General features: G+C 38.9%; 1 protein-coding gene across 1 annotated transcript in view; it reads left to right on the top strand.

Annotated features, from left to right (window-relative positions):
* The window catches only part of NPEPPS (aminopeptidase puromycin sensitive), a 471,919-nt gene that overhangs the window by 426,513 nt on the left and 27,674 nt on the right, over positions 1 to 17,732 (top strand). The window contains exons 20-21 of the mRNA XM_053697681.1: positions 1,252 to 1,359; positions 1,578 to 1,733. Of these exons, the coding sequence (XP_053553656.1) occupies positions 1,252 to 1,359; positions 1,578 to 1,733 (264 nt within the window). The remainder of the gene's footprint in view (positions 1 to 1,251; positions 1,360 to 1,577; positions 1,734 to 17,732) is intronic.

The raw sequence follows: 17,732 nt of genomic DNA, 5'->3' as shown, positions 1-17,732 counted from the left end.
AATATCCCACAAGTAAAGGATGAATCCGTGGACTGGATACACCACAAGAGAAAGTAATTTATCAGGTAAGCATAAATTCTGTTATTTTCATAAATTAGTCATTTATATCTTGATTGGTTTCTTCAACTGTTCTGGCCTATAAACAGTGTAGTATAGCTTCTCGCTTACTTGCCATAGCCCACTCTTACTCTATTTGGACTTTAGTAAAGGCCTACCATAAAGCACATGTAGCTCAGTTTTGCAAGATTGCCACTTGATTGTCCTTACACGAGTTATCAAGTTTTACCATTTTCATGGTTATATAATAGAGTTTATGAGAAATGGGCTCTCAAAGAAATATCCTGCATGTTTTTGTTTTTCTATTTCTTTAGTTGATTATGTTCATAGTTTCTTCTGTCATCAGACAAATCACCCTCAGTTTCTCCTAATGGTATTGGTGCATATCGATTTTGTCTAGATTCATATTGCCAGGATTTTTTAGGTTGCAGTTATATACTTTGCTTTGTTCTCATGGTATATTGTTGAAAAGTGTACCTAAGTAGGCTCGGCAGCATACACATCTGGAGCACTATATGCCATTTAGTGATCAAAATAATGTATGTTAAACTGCTGTCATATTGTGCCATTTAGGTCTCGAGACACCTGCACACTACCTACCTAGGTAATCTTTTCAATAAAGAATACAATGAGAACATGGTAAATTTGACAGTAAATGTAAATTAGAAACTTTTATTTTATTGTATGCTGACACTATTTTCTAGTTACCTATTTCAGGATTTATGTACTGTCTCTAAGAACGTGAAAAAGGGAATTAAACAATGTACAGAATTCCAATTAAAGTTAAGTCTTAACAGCTTAGGAAAACCAGTAGAATAAGAAAAAATTACAGTTAAGAAAAAAAAAACATTCATTCTCCAAATATATTTTTATAGGCTTATGTTTGATGGCTACTTACAAGACACATCCTTCTCTTATGAGATTAAATGGTAGTAGACTACACAGCTTTGTTGTGTACAAGTCAGTCATCTTGTATTAAATTATGCTTAGTAATAGATTCCATGATCCATTTTACATTTAAAAAAAAAAATCTTCATTGCTGCTTTCCACCCAGTTTTTTTGGAGGTACGTCTGATTAGCATCACTATACTAGTTTTGTATGATACGACTGAACTTTTTTGCCACCAGATAGGATGTTTATATAGTCCTGTCCATTGGATCTTCTCTAAAATGTAATTTTATTTTTCCTTAAAGCTCCACAAACAGGCAGATATGCAAGAGGAGAGGAACCGGATTGAACGAGTACTAGGCGCTATCTCAAGTCAAGAATTGATACAGAAAGTGCTGAGCTTCTCACTTTCGGTGAGTATGGGAAAGCCACTTCTATGGCACCATAATCCGTATCAAGCCTATGGATTCCATTTTGTATTTTCTGTTCCTAATACACATGGTCGGTTCATTTGTAAATACCATATCCTCATTCCATATACATTTATATGGTTGTACAAAAGGCTACATGTTTTGTTCATTTAATCATGATTCCAGAGTTCAGTTTGTCATTTTTCTGCTTTCTATTCCAGGATGAAGTGCGTCCACAAGACACCGTTTCTGTCATCGGAGGAGTAGCTGGGGGCAGCAAGTTAGGCAGGAAATGTGCCTGGGTCTTTGTAAAGGACAACTGGGAAGAATTGTACAATCGCTACCAAGGTGGATTTCTTATCTCTCGACTCATAAAGGTATGAGGCAGTAATGTATTTTCTGCTGCAGATTGACAGTCGAGAGGGCCATTCACACATTGCAGTATCTCCACACACACTCTCTGTGAAGTTTATTAAAATCTGTTATGATGTTTAGACTGCTGTGGTACAGTGCTTTTTTCCCCTTTTTGACTCCACCCTGTTTATATCCTCCTCCTTTTTTTAAAAAAATCCACCTATTTTGATTGTTTTAGTATTGTCCATACCTCTAACAAATTTTGAGTTTGATCTTATGCTTGGGTATAATGTCTTGAAATAGGTAGATTATTCACAGTAGTTGTCCAGACCACCTACCTTAAAGCATATGCTCCATTTCTTAGTCAGTCCTATTTTAACCTACATAGAGTAAAATTGCACTTAAAGTAAATTTAACTGAATCCTCCTAAATATAAATCATATTGCAGTGTTCTCAGAGTATGTTTATTTGTATTTGCTACTATGTTTACATATTTTCTCTCATTGAAGTAATTGTGTATTATGAGACTCATTTGCCAGCTTTTATATTTGGTGTAATACTTTAAAAACATAATTTATGCTTACCTGATAAATTCATTTCTTTTATGGTGGTGAGAGTCCATGATTCATTACTCTTGGGAATTACTCTACCACTAGGATGAGGCAAAGATTCCCAAACCCCAAGAGTTCTATAAAACCCCTTACACCTCACACATACCTCAGTCTAATGTATAGCTAAGCAAAGTGAGTTAAAGGGACAGTCAACATCCAGGAAAACTTTATCCCATGCTTTAGAACCACAAAAAAAGATGCGCCTGCACTGCATCCTATCTTCAATACCACTAACGTTATAAGTCTAATCATCGAAAGCCCTTACAGTTTTCAGCGGTAGATATGGTCGCCAAACTACTCCTCCTCAGTCCCCTTTTTTTAAAAAATTCAATCCTTGTTCACAGGGATGCTGTTTTATTTCTAATGCACATTATAATTTTAGTCTGCTCGCTATTAGAAATAGTCTCCATGAACGCGGGTTAAGAAACTAGCCTAGGATTTGATTCTGATTTATTGAAGACTTTAAGAAGAAGCCTCCTACATAACGGCGGGGGGGGAGTTTTGAGGCCATATTTACCGCTGAAAACTATATGTTAATTTGAAGATTAGACACCTAACGTTAGTGGTATCGAAGATGGGATGCGATGCAGGATCATTTTTTTGTGTGGATCTAAGGTATGGGATAAAGTTTTCCTGGGTGTTGACTGTCCTTTTAAGGGCAAAAAAACAGACAGCTGCTTGAAGAACCTTTCTACCAATGGCTGCTTCAGAACAAGCAAAAATATCAAAATGGAATTTTGTTAAAGGATACAAAGCAGACCAAGTAGCTGCCTTGCAATTCTGATCAACTGAAGCCTCTTTCTTGAACGCCCAAGAAGTGGCAATTGACCTAGTAGAATGAGCAGTAATCCGCTGCGGTGGAGTCTGACCTGCCTCCAAGTAAGCCTTGTGAATCAATTTTCAACCAAGAGGCCAAAGAAACGGCAGAAGCTTTCTGACCCTTCCTAGAGCCAGAAAAAAGAATGAACTAGAAGTATGTCTTAAAGTCCTTATTAGCATCAGTGTAATATTTCACTGCCCTAGCAACATCCTAATAATGCAAAGATCTCTCTGAAACATTCTTAGGATTAGGACACAACAAAGGAACAATCATCTCTATACTAAAGTTTTTTGAAGAAACAACCTTAGGCAAAAAATCAAATGAGGTTTGTAAAATAGCCTTATTCTGATAAAAAAATCTGATAAGGGAGGATCACAAGAAAGAGCATATAACAAAGTAGTTTAATGTCCATTGTATGCATTAGGTTCAAAATGAAGATCCTCCAAAACCCTTAACACCAAGTTAAGATTCCATGTTGGAGGAATTGGTTTGGTTTAATACATACCATGAATATCAGGAAGATTAGCAATCTTTCTGTGGAACAAGACTGAAAGAGCAAAAATCTGCCCTTTCAGAGAACTGGCTGATAGACCCTTATCCAGACCATCCTGCAAAAAACGCAAAATCCTAGGAATTCTGAAAGAAAGCCAGGAAAAACCATGATCTATACACCAACAAATAAAGGTGTTCCAGACCTTGTGATGTATTTTCCTTGTTACAGGCTTACAAGCCTGAATCAAGGTTTCAATCACAGAATCGAATAAATCCTTATTTCTTTCATGTAATTGGCAAGAGTCCATGAGCTAGTAATGTATGGGATATACAATCCTACCAGGAGGGGCAAAGTTCCCCAAACCTCAAAATGCCTATAAATACACCCCTCACCACACCCACAATTCAGTTTTACAAACTTTGCCTCCTATGGAGGTGGTGAAGCAAGTTGGTGCTAAGATTTCTACGTTGACATGCGCTTCTCAGCATTTTGAAGCCTGATTCCTCTGAGTACAGCGAATGTCAGAGTGATGTGAAGGGAGTATCACCTATTGAATGCAATGATTTCCATAATGGGGGTCTATTTCATAGGTTCTCTGTTATTGGTCGTAGAGATTCATCTACTACCTACCTTTTCAGATAGACGATATACTCTCATATACCATTACCTCTACTGATAACTGTTTCAGTACTAGTTTGGCTATCTGCTATATGTGGATGGGTGTCTTTTGGTAAGTATGTTTTTTTATTACTTAAGACACCCCAGCTTTGGTTTGGCACTTTATGCATTTATATAAAGTTCTAAATATATGTATTGTACTTATATTTGCCATGAGTCAGGTTCATGTATTTCCTTGTGCAGACTGTCAGTTTCATATTTGGGGAAAATAAACATATTAAAAAATATTTTTTCTTACCTGGGGTTTTAGTCTTTTTTCTGATTGACTACATTTTTCTTGCAAGTTGCGGGCAGTACTAGGCCCGTGGGTGCGCCAAATGCTAGACTTTATTGCATCATTCTTGGCGCAATCATTTTTTTGGCGCAAAAGTATGTCCGTTGACGCAAGTTCATAATTTCCGGCGTCATAGTTGACGCCAAGTCTTTACACAAGGTTGCGTCGTTAATGACGCAAGTGTCATTTCCAGATGTTGGCACCAAAAAAAATTTTCAGTTACGTTGCATGTCATACTTGCCGCCAAATTTTTTATTAATTTATTACCCCATTACTATTTGCCTCTTGCCTTTTTATATGTCAGAGGGCTATGCTATTTGCATTTTTTTTCCCATTCCTGAAACTGTCATATAAGGAAATTGATAAATTTGCTTTATGTGTTGTTTTTTCTTTTACATTTTTCTAAGATGTCTCAATCTGATCCTGCCTCAGGAGTATCTGTTGGAACTTTGCTGCCTGACATCGGTTCTACCATTGCTAAGTGCATTTGTTGTAAGATTGTGGAAATTATATCTCCGAATGTCATTTGTAATAGTTGTCATGATTAACTTTTACATGCAGAGAATGTATCCATCAGTAATAGTACATTGCCAGTTGCAGTTCCTTCAACTTCTAATGTACATGATATATCTATGAATTTTTAAGAATTTTTTACTGATTCTATTCAGAAGGCTTTGTCTGCATTTCCGCCTTCTAATAAACGTAAAAGGTCTTTTAAAACTTCTCATAAAGTTGCTGAAATTTCAGATGAACGACAACATAATGATTTATCCTCCTATGGTGAGGATCTATCTGATTTCAGAAGCTCCTTCCTCAGATATTGACACTGACAAATCTACTTATTTGTTTAAAATAGGGTATATTCGTTCTTTGTTAAAAGAACTGTTAATTACTATGGATATTGAGGAAGCTAGTCCTCTTGACATTAAGACTAGTAAATGTTTAAAAGCGGTTTTAAAACCTCCTGTGGTTACTCCATAGGTTTTTCCTATTCCTGATGCTATTTCTGATATGATTTCTAAGTAATGGAATAAGCCAGGTACTCCTTTTATTCTTTCTTCAAGGTTTAAAAAATTGTATCCTTTACCAGCAAATTCTATAGAGTTTTGGGGAAAAAATCCCCAAAGTTGATGGGGCTATTTCTACTCTTGCTAAACGTACCACTATTCCTTTGGAAGATAGTACTTCTTTTAAAGATCCTTTAGATAGGAAACTTAAATCCTATCTAAGGAAAGCCTATTTATATTCAGGTCATCTTCTCAGGCCTGCAATTTCTTTGGCTGATGTTGCGGCTGCATCAACTTTTTGGTTGGAGAATTTAGCGCAACAAGAATTGGATTCTGACATATCTAGCATTGTTCACTTACTGCAACATGCTAATCATTTTATTTGTGATGCCATTTTTGATATTATCAAAATTGATGTTAGATCTATGTCTTTAGCTATTTTATCTAGAAGAGCTTTATGACTAAAATCTTGGAATGCTGATATGACATCTAAGTCTAGATTATTATCTCTTTCTTTCCAAGGTAATAATTTATTTGGTTCTCAGTTGGATTCTATTATTTCAACTGTTACTGGAGGAAAGGGTTTTTTTCTGCCTCAGGATAAAAAAAGCTAAGGGTAAATCTAAGGCTTCTAATCGTTTTCGTTCCTTTCGTCAAAATAAGGAACAAAAATCTAATCCTTCCCCCTAGGAATCTGTTTCCAATTGGAAGCCTTCCTCAAATTGGAATAAATCCAAGCCTTTTAAAAAACCAAAGTCGGCCCCTAAGTCCGCATGAAGGTGCGGCCCTCATTCCAGCTCAGCTGATAGGGGCCAGATTAAGGTTTTTCAAAGATATTTGGATAAATTCTGTCCAAAATCAATATATTCAGAGCATTGTCTCTCAAGGGTATCGAATAGGATTCAGAGTAAGACCTCCTGTGAGATTTTTTTCTCTCACGTATCCAAGCAAATCCAGTAAAAGCTCAGGCTTTCCTGAAGTGTGTTTCAGACCTGGAGTCTTCAGGGGTAATCATGCCGGTTCCTTTTCGGGAACAAGGTCCTGGGGTTTTATTCAAGTCTATTCATTTTCCCAAAGAAGGAAAATTCATTCAGACCAGTTCTGGATCTGAAAATTTTGAATTGTTATGTAAGAGTACCAACTTTCAAGATGGTGACTATAAGGACTATTCTGCCTTTTGTTCAGCAAGGACATTATATGTCTACAATAGACCTGCAGGATGCATACCTTCATATTCCGATTCATCCAGAACATTATCAGTTCCTGAGATTCTCTTTTCTAGACAAGCATTACCAATTTGTTGCTCTTCCATTTGGCCTAGCAACAGCTCCAAGAATCTTTTCAAAGGTTCTAGGTGCCCTACTCTATGTAATCAGAGAACAGGGTATTGCGGTGTTTCCTTATTTGGACGATATCTTGGTACTAGCTCAGTCTTTACGTTCTGCAGAATCTCACACAAATCAACTAGTGTTGTTTCTTCAAAAACATGGTTGGAGGATCAATTTACCAAAGAGTTTCTTGATTCCTCAGAAAAGGGTCACCTTTTTAGGTTTCCAGATAGATTCAGTGTCCATGATTTAGTCTATAACAGACAAGAGACATTTGAAATTGGTTGCAGCCTGTCGGCACCTTCAGTCTCGGTCATTCCCTTCAGTGGCTATGTGCATGGAAGTTTTAGGCCTCATGACTGCAGCATCGGACGCGATTCCTTTTGCTCGTTTTCACATGAGACCTCTCCACCTTTGTATGCTGAATCAATGGTGCAGGGATTATACAAAGATATCACAGTTAATATCCTTAAATCCCAAAGTTCGACACTCTCTGACGTGGTGGTTAAATCACCAGCGTTTAGTTCAGGGGCTTCCTTTGTTCGGCCAACCTGGACTGTGATCACTACAGACACAAGTCTTTCAGGTTGGGGAGCTGTTTGCGGATATCTGACAGCACAAGGGGTTTGGAAATCTCAGGAGGCGAGATTACCAATAAATATTTTAGAACTCCGTGCAATTTTCAGAACTCTTCAGTTTTGGCCTCTGTTGAAGAGAGAACCGTTCATTTGCTTTCAGACGGACAATGGGGCATATGTATCAAGCTCCGTATGGAGCTTGATGCCCGTGTTTCTGGCGAGCCTGCAGGCCCGCCAGAAACAGCAGTTATGAAGCAGTGGTCACAAAGACTGCTGCTCCATAACCTGTCCGCCTGCTCTGAGCAGGCGGACAGACATCGCCGGAAATCAACCCGATTGAGTACGATCGGGTTGATTGACACCCCCCTGCTGGCGGCCGTATTCAGCAAGGTTTGGCGGACCTGATCCGCAGTGTCGGATCAGGTCCGCCAGCCCTTGATAAATAGGGGCCAATATCACAACTGTGGCATATGTCAATAATCAGTGTGGGACTCACAGTCCTCAAGCTATGAAAGAAGTATCTTGGATACTTGCTTGGGCGGAATCCAGCTCCTGTCTTATCTCTGCGGTGCATATCATATCCCAGGTGTAGACAATTGGGAGGCGGATTATCTCAGCCGTCAGACTTTACATCCAGGGGAGTGGTCTCTCCATCCAGATGTTTTCTCAGATTGTTCAGATGTGGGGTCTTCCAGAGAGAGATCTCATGGCCTCTCATCTAAACAAGAAACTTCCCAGATACCTGTCCAGGTCCACGGATGTTCAGGCGGAAGCAGTGGATGCGCTGACACTTCCTTGGTGTTATCATCCTGTTTACATTTTCCTGCCTCTAGTTCTTCTTCCAAGAGTGATATCCAAAATCATCATGGAACAATTGTTTGTGTTCCTGGTGGCTACAGCATGGCCTCGCAGGTTTTGGTATGCGGATCTTGTTCAAATGTCCAGTTGCCAACCTTGGCCACTTCTGTTAAGGCCGGACCTACTGTCTCAAGGTCCGTTTTTCCATCAGGATCTCAAATCCATTAAATTTGAAGGTATGGAAATTGAACGCTTAGTTCTAAGTCATAGAGGTTTCTCTGACTCAGTGATTAATACTATGTTACACGCTTGTAAATCTGTCTCTAGAAATATTTATTATCGAGTTTGGAAGACCTACATTTCATGGTGTTCTCATAAATTCTCTTCGCATTCTTTTAGAATCCCTAGAATATTACAGTTTCTTCAGGATGGTTTGGATAAGGGTTTGTCTGCAAGTTCCTTGAAGGGACAAATCTCTGCTCTTTCTGTTTTATTTCACAGAAAGATTGCTAAACTTCCTGACACTTACAGTTTTATACAGGCTTTAGTTCGTATTAAGCCCGTCATTAAATCAATTTCTCCTCTTTGTAGTCTTAATTTGGTTTTGAATGCGTTACAGGCTCCTCCATTTGAGCCTATGCATTCTTTGGATATTAAACTACTTTCTTGGAAAGTGATGCTCCTTCTGCTAGAAGAGTTTCCGAGCTATCTGCTCTTTCTTGTGAATCTCCTTTTCTGATTTTTCATCAGGATAAGGCGGTTTTGAGGACTTCATTCAATTTTTACTTAAAGTTGTGAATTCTAACAACATTAGTAGAGAAATTGTTGTCCCTTCCTTGTGTCCTAATCCTAAGAATTCTTTGGAAGGTTACTTACATTCTTTGGATGTGGTGAGAGCTTTGAAATATTATGTTGAAGCTACTAAAGATTTCAGGAAGACTTCTAGTCTATTTCTTATATTTTCTGGTCCTAGGAAAGGTCAGAAGGCTTCTGCTATTTCCTTGGCTTCTTGGTTAAAGCTTTTTGATTAATCAAGCTTATTTGGAGTCTGGTCAGGCCCTGCCTCAGAGAATTACAGCTCATTCTACTAGATCAGTCTCCACTTTGTGGGCTTTTAAGAATGAAGCTTCAGTTGATCAAATTTCCAGAGTGGCAACTTGGTGTTCTTTACATACATTTACTAAATTCTTGATGTATTTGCTTCTTCAGAAGCAGTTTTTGGTAGAAAAGTTCTTCAGGCAGTGGTTTCAGTTTGATTCTTCTGCTGATGGTTTAAGTTTTTCTTGTTATTTAAAGAATAAACTTATATTTTGGGTTGTGGATTATTTTTTCAGCGGAATATGGCTGTTTATTTTTATCTCTCCCTCTCTAGTAACTCTTGCGTGGAGTTCCACATCTTGGGTATTGATATCCCATGTCACTAGCTCATGGACTCTTGCCAATTACATGAAAGAAAACATAATTTATGTAAGAATTTACCTGATAAATTAATTTCTTTCATATTGGCAAGAGTCCATGAGGCCCACCCTTTTTTATGGTGGTTATGATTTTTTTGTATAAAGCACAATTATTTCCAAATTACTTTGTTGATGCTTTTTACTCCTTTCTTTATCACCCCACTACTTGGCTATTCGTTAAATTGAATTTTGGGTGTGGTGAGGGGTGTATTTATAGGCATTTTGAGGTTTGGGAAACTTTGCCCCTCCTGGTAGGATTGTATATCCCATACATCACTAGCTCATGGACTCTTGCCAATATCAAAGAAATTAATTTATCAGGTAAATTCTTACATAAATTATGTTATCTATAGACTAAACGTTCAATTTCTTTCATGTAAGTGGCAAGAGTCCATGAGCTAGTGACGTATGGGATATACATTCCTACCAGGAGGGGGCAAAGTTTCCCAAACCTCAAAATGCCTATAAATACACCTCCCACCGCACTCATTCCTCAGTTTTATAAACTTTGCCTCCTGTGTAGGTGGTGAAGTAATTTTGTGCTTGATTTCTTCTGTCATAGGCGCTTCTAATCATTTTAAAGCCCAATTCCTCTCAGAGTACAGTGTTTGTCAGAGGGATGTGAAGAGAGTATCGCCTGTTCATGGGTTTTACTCATGGGAAATCTTTTCAAAGGCTCTCTGTTATCGGTCGTAGGGATTTATTCTCTACCTCCCTTTTCAGATCGACGATTTACTCTTATACCATTACCTCTGCTGATATTTTTCAGTTCTGGTTTGGCGGTCTGCTATATGTGGATGGGTGTCTTCTGGTAAGTATGTATAATTTTTTTAAGACACTCTCAGCTATGTTTGGCGCTTTGTTATAGTGAAAAGTTTTAAATATATGTGTTTACTTATATTTGCCATGAGTCAGATCTATGTATATTTACCTTTTGCAGTCTAGCAGTTTCAGTATGAGAATCATGTTTTAGGACGTTTGTTTAAACTTTTTTTCTTACCTGGGGTTTCGGTCTTTCTTTCTAATGACACGGTGAGTCCACGGATCATCATAATTACAATTGGGAATGTCACTCCTGACCAGCAGGAGGAGGCAAAGAGCACCACAGCAAAGTTGTTAAATACCACTCCCTTACCCAGAACCCCCCAGTCATTCTCTTTGCTTGTATCAGTTTCAAGGAGGGGTAAAGTTACGTGTCTGATTTTTCAATCAAGAGTTTGTTATTTTTAAGCAAAGCAGGTTTGCTCTGTTTTCCTGGGGTGTAGCTGTAGTCCATGTCAGTCTCTTCAGTAGAGCAGTGGTGCCTTTTAAGCGTTTGGGAACTTGTGGGTATAATCCCCACTGTGCCTCCCAATCAGTTTTTGCTGCCCTTATTTTAAAAAGCCTAAGTAGGTTACTTGGTCTTTTTTGCTTTCCACAGGTCCATGTGAGGGATGAAGCCTTTTTTTTAAACCTTGTGAGCTTCCCTGCTGCCGGGCAGACTGTGATAAAGGTAAGTGCTACTTTTATTTTTCTGATATAGAGAAAGTTCAGAAACGTTTTGGCACTTATGGGGTTAATTTTAGGATGTTAATCCTGCTTATGTGCAGGTTTTTTATTGTGGCAGTTTAGTTTTTATGGGGCACTGTGAGAGGATATTGGCTATATTTAGGAGTGCTGTTCAGCTCTCCTTGTTAAGGCTTATTATTTTGTTTTTGGATGGTCCGGTACGGACTGCTTGGTGTTTAAGCGAGTCATGCACTTTCTTTTCCTCCCGGCGGCTGTTTGCAGTGTTGAGTGTAATGCCGGCCGGGAGGTGGTTGGGTACGCCCACAATGGGCGGAATTTCCTTGGTGCGAGTTTTGCACGCTCTTCCTGTGTGTTTCTGCTGCGTTGCAGAAGTGAGAGGTTGTTTAGAGCCTTCTTTCGTTTGCAGAGCGAATGCTGATAATCTTCTGGTTTAAGATTTAAAGTCCGTATTGCTTGGGTTTTCATCCGGTCTGGGCAGGTCAGGTAAGCATCTCAGCAAGGCTTGTTGAGGTGTGCAGCAGGGGTTCTGGGTTCATTTTTTGGCATTCTTTAGTAAAGTTTTTCTCTTAAAGTGATAGCAACGTTTTTTGTTTTTTCTTATTGTTATATTTGTTTGTTAGAGATGGACCAAGAGGACCTGCAAGCTGTCACTTGCACTTTATGTTTAGATGCTAATGTGGAGCCCTCTATCCCTTTTTGTTCTTCTTGTATTGAGAGAACTTTGCATTACAGGGATAGGCTTTTTTGATCCAGAGCCTTCATTATCTAAGGAGAATGTTGTTCAGGAGTCTCCTGTTCAAGCTATACCGCAGCTTTCTCCCCAATCATCCCAATCTCTATCCTCTTCTCATGCAGTGCCCTGTGATTCGTCTCAGGTTGGTTTTTCTTTGCAGGATATGGCTACTCACATATCCTCTGCTGTATCTGAGGCTTTGTCTGCTTTTCCTGTATTGCAGGGGAAGCGCAAAAGGAAGTATAAGGTTTCTGACTCTGTTGGAGTTAGGTCAAATGTTTCTTCCCATAGGTCTGAGAAAGAATATACTTCAGTAGCGTCTGAGGGTGAAATTTCAGACTCTGATGGTATTTCCTACTGTTGATTCTGAGGTGGTTTCTTTCAGATTTAAGCTGGAGCACCTGCGTTTGTTACTTAGGGAGGTTTTGGCTACTTTGGATGACTCTGACTCAATGGTCATAGTTACTCCCAAGAAGGCTAGTAAACTTAATGTTTTTCGAAGTTCCTTCCTTGGCGGAAGTTTTCCTGTTCCAGATTGTGTTTCAGAGATTATTACACGGGAATCGGAGAAGCCTGGAATTCCTTTTTCCCCTTCTCCAATTTTTAGGAAGATGTCTCCTATTGCAGATTCTATTAAGGAATCTTTGGAGACGGTTCCTAAGGTAGAGGGAGCTATTTCCACTTTGGCCAAGAGGATCACTATTCCTATTGAGAATAGTTGTTCTTTTAAGAATCCCATGGATAAGAAGTTGGAGGCTTTACTTAAAAGGATGTATGTTCACCAGGGGTTCCAATGGCAGCCTGTTGTGTGTATTGGTACGGTTACCAGTGCGGTTGCATATTGGTTTGATGCATTGTCTGATTCGTTTCAGCAGGATACTCCTCTTGAGGATATTCAGGATAGAATTAAGGCTTTAAAGTTGGCTAATTCTTTTATTGCGGATGCTTCTTTACAGGCCATCAAGTTGAGAGCAAAGATTTCTGGCATTGCTGTTCTGGCGCGCAGGTTAAAGTCCTGGTCTGCGGATGAGTTATCTAAATCTAAGCTTTTGTCCATTCCTTACAAGGGTAAGACCTTGTTTGGGCCGGGTTTGGCTGAAATTATTTCTGATATTACGGGAGGGAAGGGGCATTCTCTCCCTCAGGATAAGAGAAATAAACAGAAGCGTTGTCAGAGTCCTTTTTGTTTCTTTCGTAACGTCTCTGGTAAGTCTTCCTCTTCTTCCTCCAAGCAGGATCAGTCCAAGCCCTTTTGGAATTCCAATCAGTCCTGGAGCAAGGGGAAGCAATCTAAGAAGACCTGACACAAACTCAAAACATCTATAACACAAGAGACAGAGGGTGCCATATAGTGCAGGTAAAAACAAGATGTAGGGTTGCAGGTATATAAATATCCTACTCACGTGGTGAAGAGCACTAGTGTGCAGTACAAACAGGCCTGGTCCAAAGTGTCGCCCGGCAGACTCCCCAGGCACCTGGATCTGGTTGTTTCTTTATCCCAGCAGAGGGGATCCGAAGGGGCAATGTAGTTCCCACGGTCTTCTTCAATAGTTGCAGAGGCTAATGTTCTCCAAGGCACAATGGATGAGGTATACAACCAACAGGGAGCCCCAAGAGTGGTTGATCCAGAAATAAAGAAGTGCAGCAGTGATGTCTGGATCGCTGCTGCACTTCTTTATTTCTGATCCCCTTTATTTCGGATCCCCTCTGCTGTGATAAAGAAACAACCAGATCCAGGTGCCTGGGGAGTCTGCCGGGCAACTCTTTGGACCCGGCCAGTTTGTACTGCACACTAGTGCTCTAAACCACGTGAGTAGGATATTTATATACCTGCAACCCTACATCCTGTTTTGTTTTTACCTGCACTATGTGGCGACCTCTGTCTCTTGTTTTATAGATGTTTCGATTTTGTGTCAGGGCACGACACATCAGAGGAGCTACCTGGGAAGTGTTCTTGGACACTGTCACTCATCTTAATTTGGTTTGTGGATAAGTTCTACATGCTCCCTTCTGGATTCAACATATATTTAATTTTTAAGTAATTTTTATCATGCATCTTTTTGCATATTTTTATTTTGATATTGATATGGATTTTTTATATCTCAATGTTTAATTATATCTTCTATTCTGGACATTTATCACATTATTTGGACATATTTTTGATTTTTTATTATCATTTTATATTGTATTATTACTATTTTCATTGTGGATATTTAGTTTATTTTCTGTTTTGTATTTTCATTTTTTGGTATCATCTAAGATATATTATTATTGATTTGAAAGTATATTGCATCTAGGGCTGCAACTAACGATTATTTTCATAATCGATTAATTGGCCGATTATTTTTTCGATTAATCGACTAATCAGATAAAGAGAATCAATAATAGTTTTCAATGTTTTAAATAAAATCCACATAATGAGTATTACAAATATAAACTTCAGACTAAAACTTTACATTAACACAACTGTTTCTTCAATTTTTAAGCAGCAGAGCACAGTTTTATAATTAAACAAAACAAAACCACAAACTGTTTGAAAAGAGGTAGAACTAGAAAGAGTTAGCCTATCACTGTTTATCACATTCTGTTGTTCACTCTTTCAGAAACTTTGCATTGAAATGCAAAAATCTCAACATGTCCACATGCTTCTGGCTAAGGCTGGTTCTCTGTTTGCAGCTATATTTTCTGCAGCAGAGAAAAGGCTGTTGAGGTGTATAAGTAAGGTTCTGCCAATTTCACCAAAGTGAGATATTTATCTTTGTTAGCTCTTCACCAGTGCAAGTATTTTCTACCTTGGCAAGGGGCCTCTCAATAAAGTAACCCTTGACTTTATTCTAACATACAAATATCTTGAATATCTATATGCAATGGTAAATAACCAGCTATAAGGTTAGGGGAAATATCTAGTCCGCTCTAAAAATAACAAATATATACTTATAAAGGTTGAATCTGGTACATATTATCACAATTTATTAAAAATATAAAAAAAACAATAAAAAACAAAATCAAAAGCGCTAAGGACTGTATATCAATAAAAGGACAAAGCCTTACACATTTATTTATAAAGTACATATAATCAGCAATAGCAAGCAATACACTAATAATTGTGCAAACTGATAAAAGTGCACATCAGTTCAAATAGCAACTCCCATCAATCTAGGGGCTAGGTATAAATAACAAGCTCAGCACTATATCATGCAAAGCATAGTTCCAAATCACCTGATTTAATATAAACAATCCAAATGACTATTATATCTGGGTTGCACATAAGCCAGGGGTAGTTGTAAACTTATACTGTCCTGAAAAAGTGAAAAGTATAAGTCTGTAGACGTCCTTTAGACTAAGGACATAACCATAAAACACAATACCATATGCAGGAGCTCATTGGAGTGAAGCAGCTGGTGCTGTGCACAGAACAACTAATTGCAAACCAACTAATCGATTAATCAATTATGAGATTCGTTGATAACTATTTTCATAATCGATTATTATCGATTATGACGATTAGTTGTTGCAGCTCTAATTGCATCATATATACACTATACATACTACAGTACTAGTGTATATTTTTCTATCTACACCATATATTATTATATACCTAGATATCAGTTAAGTATATTCTACTGTTTATATTATTGTACTTATCTTAAAGGGACGGTCTACACCAGAATTTTTATTGTTTAAAAAGATAGATAATCCCTTTATTACCCATTTCCCAGTTTTGCATAACCAACACAGTTATAATAATATACTTTTAACCTCTGTGATTATCTTGTATCTAAGCCTCTGCAAACTGCCCCTTTTTCAGTTCTTTTGACAGACTTGCAGTCTAGCCAATCAGTGCCTGCTCCCAGATTACTTCACATGCACAAGCAGTGTTATCTATATGAAATATGTGAACTAACACCCTCTAGTGGTGAAAAACTGTTAAAATGCAATCTTAGAGGTGGGCTTCAAGGTCTAAGAAATTAGCATATTAACCTCCTAGGTTAAGCTTTCAACTAAGAATACCAAGAGAACAAAGCAAAATTGGTGATAAAAGTAAATTGGAAAATTGTTTAAAATTACATGCTCTATCTGAATCATGAAAGTTTATGTTGGCATAGACTGTCCCTTTAATTATCCTAATATTCACTGTTCACCTATTGGTGCCTCTTATTGATACCTGCCTGCTCTTGTTTGTTGTTTGGCTGTGTATCTTACCAAATCTAAGAAGCCGTTGCTGACTCAAAATCATCATGAAGGGTCTGCCCCCGATCCGGGAATGGATCGAGTGGGGTGGGGGGGCAGACTTTCCTTTTTCGCTCAGGCTTGGGTTCATGATGTTCCGGATCCCTGGGTGGTAGATATTGTGTCCCAGGGATACAAACTAGAGTTCAAGACTTTTCCTCCCAGGGGCAGGTTTCTTCTCTCCAGATTATCTGTAGACCAGATAAAGAGAGGCGTTCTTACGTTGTGTTCAGGGTCTTTCCGACATGGGAGTGATCGTTTCTGTTCCAATTCAGGAGCAGGGACTGGGTTTCTATTCTAATCTGTTTATCGTTCCCGAAAAGGAGGGAACTTTCAGACCTATTCTAGATCTCAAGAGTGTAAACAAGTTTCTCAGAGTTCCGTCGTTCAAGATGGACACTAATTGGTCCATTCTTCCTCTGGTTCAAGAGGGTCAATTCATGACAACAGTAGATCTGAAGGATGCGTATCTGCATATTCCCATCCACAAGGAACATCACAAGTTTCTGAGATTTGCTTTCCTAGACAAACATTTTCAGTTTGTGGCCTTTCCTTTTGGTATTGCAACAGCTCTCAGGGTGTTCTCAAAGGTTCTGGGAGCTTTGCTGGCGGTGCTCAAATTGCAGGGGGTTGCAGCAGTGCCTAATCTGGACAACATTCTAGTTCAGACGCCATATTTTCAACTAGCAACCTCCCACACGGAGTTGTCTTTTTCTGCGCTCCCACGGTTGGAAGGTGATTTTAGGAAAAAGTTCCTTGATTCCGGCTACAAGAGTGTTTGTTTTTTTGGGAACCATTATAGATTCTCCTAGAGATTTTTTTTTTTTTTTTTTTTTTTTTTTGACAGAAGCAAGAAAATCAAAAATGTTCAATTTGTGCCTTGCTCTTCAGTCCTCTCCTCGGCCGTCAGTGGCCCAGTGTATGGAGGTTATTGGTCTGGTGGTCTCAGTCATGGACATCATACCGTTTGCTTGGTTCCATCTCAGACCTCTATAGTTATGCATACTCAGACAATGGAACGGGGATTATGCAGATCTGTCTCCAAAGATTGTTCTGATCAGGCAACAAGAGATTCCCTTCCGTGGTGGTTGTCTCAGGATCTTCTCTCTCAGGGAACCTGTTTTTGCAGACCTTCCTGGGTGATAGTGACCACGGATGCCAGTCTGCTGGGTTGGCGAGCTGTCTGGGGTTTGTTGAATGCTCAGGGTCTATGGACTCAGGAGGAGTTGGTTCTTCCCATAAATATCCTAGAGCTGAGGGCAATCTTCAGTGCTCTTCGGTCCTAGCCTCAGCTAGCTTCAGTCCAGTCTATCAGGTTTCAGTCGGATAATATAACCTCAGTGGCTTACATCAATCATCTGGGAGAAATGCTGAGTTCCTTGGCCAAGACAGAGGTATCCAAGATTATTCAGTGGGCGGAGACCCACAACTGCTGTCTGTCCGCGATCCACATCCCAGGGGTGGACAATTGTGAAGCGGATTTTCTGAGTTAACAGACTTTTCATC

The sequence above is a fragment of the Bombina bombina genome, chromosome 1 (genome assembly GCF_027579735.1).
Source record: "Bombina bombina isolate aBomBom1 chromosome 1, aBomBom1.pri, whole genome shotgun sequence".
Classification (NCBI taxonomy): Eukaryota; Metazoa; Chordata; class Amphibia; order Anura; family Bombinatoridae; genus Bombina; species Bombina bombina.
Note: the sequence above shows the minus strand (reverse complement) of the source record. Positions and strands in the feature narration are given on the sequence as shown.